We start from the raw sequence: 3835 nt of genomic DNA on the forward strand, positions 1-3835 counted from the left end.
TTGGCGTTGCATGTTCTTTGGCATGGACCAACCTGAAGGCTAAGTCAATATTGTGTTGCTCTAGCAAGATGGTTACGATTTTCCTGACTTTCTTAACAATGGAGAGCAAAGACGAAACTTTCCTACTTGACCTAGCAGAGAAAGAACAACAACAGACAAAAACTTCAGTCTATGGCATACACCTTTACTGAACGAAAGTTTTAAAAAGTTTGAAGGCTGCAGCATTCTGCAGGCTATATTCAGTGCATGACATGAGATATCCAGATATCTGATGGCAATGGTAAGCTAAACAAAGTTTTCAGCTGGCATGTGCTAGAGGCTATGAACCATTCAAAAATTCAAAACCTACCGCCCAAGCTCTGGATTCTTGACCATGTCAATGGCCACTTAGCCATGCCTATGTCCAAGTTTAGTAACCTGGTTGGGCCTTTTTCTCAATTTGAAATTATGTAAATATCGTATTTTTTTCTTAGTGGTAACCGGAAATACCGGCCGAGGAAAAACCCTGAGCCTACCGCTCTTAAATTAAGACTAAATATACTATGTATAAGACCTATTGGCATTTGACAGTTGCTAATGTTCGTCGAAACAGGCTTTCGTCCCGCTTTATAAATAAAGCCACACAAGATCGAACCAATACAAGGTGATGAAAGAAACCTCTTACACAGCATTTCAATGATAAACAAAAGAGAACAAGAAAAACCAAGACTTCCACCAGCAAGAAGAACGAAACCGAGGGGAATAGAGATCCACGATGACGCCCCCAGTACAGTTGCTAATGTTGCTTCAGTTCATGTTCTCTTATATACTCGGGGAATAAAAGTTTTCTTCTACAGCTTAACTCTCTGAAAATCAGACTAGATGTGTAAAAGCTTCCATTTTCATTTCCAACTAAATGCTGCTACAGGATAAGCCTAGATAGTTTAGCTCTGCTGTGTCTGTGTACACCTTCGCTGAATTCAGAAAAGACTGAAAGCTCCACAATATCGAAATGAGTTCATCATCAGATAATTTCAAGTGAAATATCAAACAATATTAAAACATAACCAACATGCGATGCCTCTGATTGGCGCAACTTGATACATAGTCTCCTTTCTAGATTGAGGAGACTTGATGGATTGAACTTTTCAGTTTGAAATAGTGAATGGTATTTGTCTGCTAGGCAGACCATGTCAAATGAGCAATGATAAGAGGATGCCAAATTGCATCCCTATTTTCAATGGTTTTTTGATTGCGGTACAGGTCAATTTTGGACGGCCCAGCCCACCAACAAACTCAAGAACCAGGAGACAAACAGTCTTGTTTGTTCTTTTCTATATGTATTTTTTCCCCGGCGAGACCCAGTCCTCTCTTGCTTCTTTACTTGCTCCGTTTTCTTAAACAAACAAAGCTAGATCAGTTCGTTTTCAAGTTGGCCAACTAATGTAAGTTTTCTTGGATTACTGGTGTTTCAAAGTAGTAATGGAGGAACTTTAGATATCTGAACCTTAAATTCATGTTTTTTACTTTATCAGTGTATATGTCGTCGTACATTGGCAGCAACCTTAACAAGAATCAACAAGGGAGTACAATTTGAGAGGTGGCGATAACAAAACTTATCACCGGATCAATTTGAGGAACAGAAGAAAACATTTACAGGCACGGTGACTTGATTAAGTGGCTCTTAGAGTTACACATTACATTGGGAATACCAGTTATGGATCGATCATACAAGTTGGCAATCATCAGAGGTTAGGGTTCGATTATATATGCCGGATGACTCTGTATAATTACGACGAACGCTGATTAATTACTGATTATAGCGACAATGAAGAAATGAAGGAAGATATCATCAGACGAGTCCTGGGCTTCTGGCTGCTGAGCTGAGCCTGTGTGTCGTCAGTTCATCCACATCTATAGCACTTCAGCAAAGCGCCACCGCTCGATCCGCGGCCAGCATCATGTTCATGCACATGCCAGCGTGCTCGTTCAGCTGATCCGGCACCGCAGGGCTCTCAGCCACCGCAACGGCTGCCACTACAGGGGACGTCCAAGTTGATGAACGGTCCAGCAACGCCGTCAGCGCCTCGCGCATCCAGTCGTAGCGGCAGAGCCCGTACGAGTCCGCCGGTGAGACCCATCGCCTGCCGTGGGTGTCTTGCTCCGGCCATTGCTCGAGCTCCTCGGTGACCTCGAGCGCGAAGACGTGGCCCTTGCAGGCGCCCCTCGGGCTGTCGCTGCTCTGCTCGCTCTGGCTGCTCTTGCTCCTGAACACCCACAGCCCCAGCGAGTCTCTCTGAAGGGAAAACAGGCGGGTAATTGCTCGTCAGCAGCAGCTAATTCATGAAAATGCTAAATTGCTAATACTCTGCATATTTAACGCAGACATGTCACCAGCAGGAGCTGATTGTTTAGATCGGTGTTGGCAAAGACGAGACACGTCACATGCACAGTAGTCTTCGAGATCTCTAGATGTTTTTATTATATATATTGTGTAGAGGAACCACGTCAAAGATGAATAAAAGAGGCAATGATTCACAATATTCAAGGGCTCCCGGCCGACTAGAGAACTCGAGGATAACCGAGAAGAAATTACACCACGTCATGAGGTGCTGATGGAATATGTGCTTACCTTTAATTAACTAGTAGTAGCATTAGCCTAATGTGGTACTCCTAAAAAATTACCAAGTCAACGGTCATGTCCTTTTCTTGTCTCCTGATTCTTATGCTACGATCCACAAAATTCTCTCCGCCCGATCTTGTCAACAGAGAAAATTTCCCAGACGGGTGGTTGCTTTTCCCTGCCGAACATCGCATCATGTTCGTCTCTATCGTGTTTTTATAGTATATCATCATATATAGATACATCTCTAGCCTCTAGGAGGTCAAATCAGCTAATTACCATTAAACTTGCACCGGCTAAAAGCTGCTTTCATAAAATCAAAGATGCTATACCATGCAAACGAAGGAATAGTGTGGGAGAGTAGAGTAGTTACGTTGATGGTGCCCCTGACTCCGGCCTCCTCCAGCGCCTCGCGACAGGCAGCTTCGTAGACGTCCTCGTCGTCCTCCCAGCCGCCCTGGAGAAATGCAAACCAACCAATCGAACCATCAATTAGTACGCGCATGGTAGTACTACCAATCTTGATCATCTTCAAAATCGATGAAATATATGGTGATGGGTTAGAGTGAGTTCGTTGATGTTACCTTTGGGAAGACGAGATCGTCCCTGCTGGGCGTGGAGACCATGAGAACCTCGAGCTGCCCGTCTTTGTCCACCCGATACGGCACACACCCTGCCACGAGGCGGTACTCGTTGTCGTAGCGCTGCCGCAGCCGGCCCTTCCTCGCGACGAGCTTCTCCGGTGCCATTGCTTCGCCGGCCATTGAAAGAAGCTAGGGAAGACGGGGCAAGAAGGAGCTGCCGCTCGAGAGCAGACCCAGAACCGAACAAGAAACGGGGGCAGGCCCAGAAACGGAGTGCTAAGGCCGTCACAGGCAAGACTAAATCGTAAGGAAACTGGATGTGCTCTAGGCTCTGTCTCCGCGACTCTCACGACGAACGATTCTTCCCGCGCAATTTAAAGGCGCGAGGAGCAGGAGGAGGAGGAGGAGGTCAACCGCCATTAACGCACCAGCACCGCCCAACCAGACAAAACAACTAGCTAGGCAGGTGCTTGGTCTGATTCCTCGAAACGGAGAAAAGGAAAGAAAACTGCAAATGATTTGTGCGGGGAGTAGTAAACAAAAGGGGAGAGGTCCGTTGAATCGCGCGGCACCTCGAGCCGGCCTATGATTGGAGATCGAGCGAGGAGGCAATTACGAGGGCCGGTGCGGGGTGGTGCTCTCGTCTCTT

General features: G+C 46.2%; 1 protein-coding gene across 1 annotated transcript; it reads right to left on the reverse strand.

Annotated features, from left to right (window-relative positions):
- Positions 1-1631: 1631 nt before the first annotated feature.
- On the reverse strand, positions 1632-3366 carry LOC124678215 (nudix hydrolase 13, mitochondrial-like). Its single transcript, XM_047214132.1, has 3 exons — positions 3187-3366; positions 2976-3059; positions 1632-2275 (listed from the first exon to the last, which is right to left on the reverse strand). The coding sequence occupies exons 1-3, from the start codon at positions 3364-3366 to the stop codon at positions 1904-1906; spliced, it is 636 nt and encodes a 211-aa protein (XP_047070088.1). The 3' UTR covers positions 1632-1903.
- Positions 3367-3835: the final 469 nt, after the last annotated feature.

Source organism: Lolium rigidum, chromosome 7 (assembly GCF_022539505.1).
Source record: "Lolium rigidum isolate FL_2022 chromosome 7, APGP_CSIRO_Lrig_0.1, whole genome shotgun sequence".
In the NCBI taxonomy this organism is placed as follows: Eukaryota; Viridiplantae; Streptophyta; class Magnoliopsida; order Poales; family Poaceae; genus Lolium; species Lolium rigidum.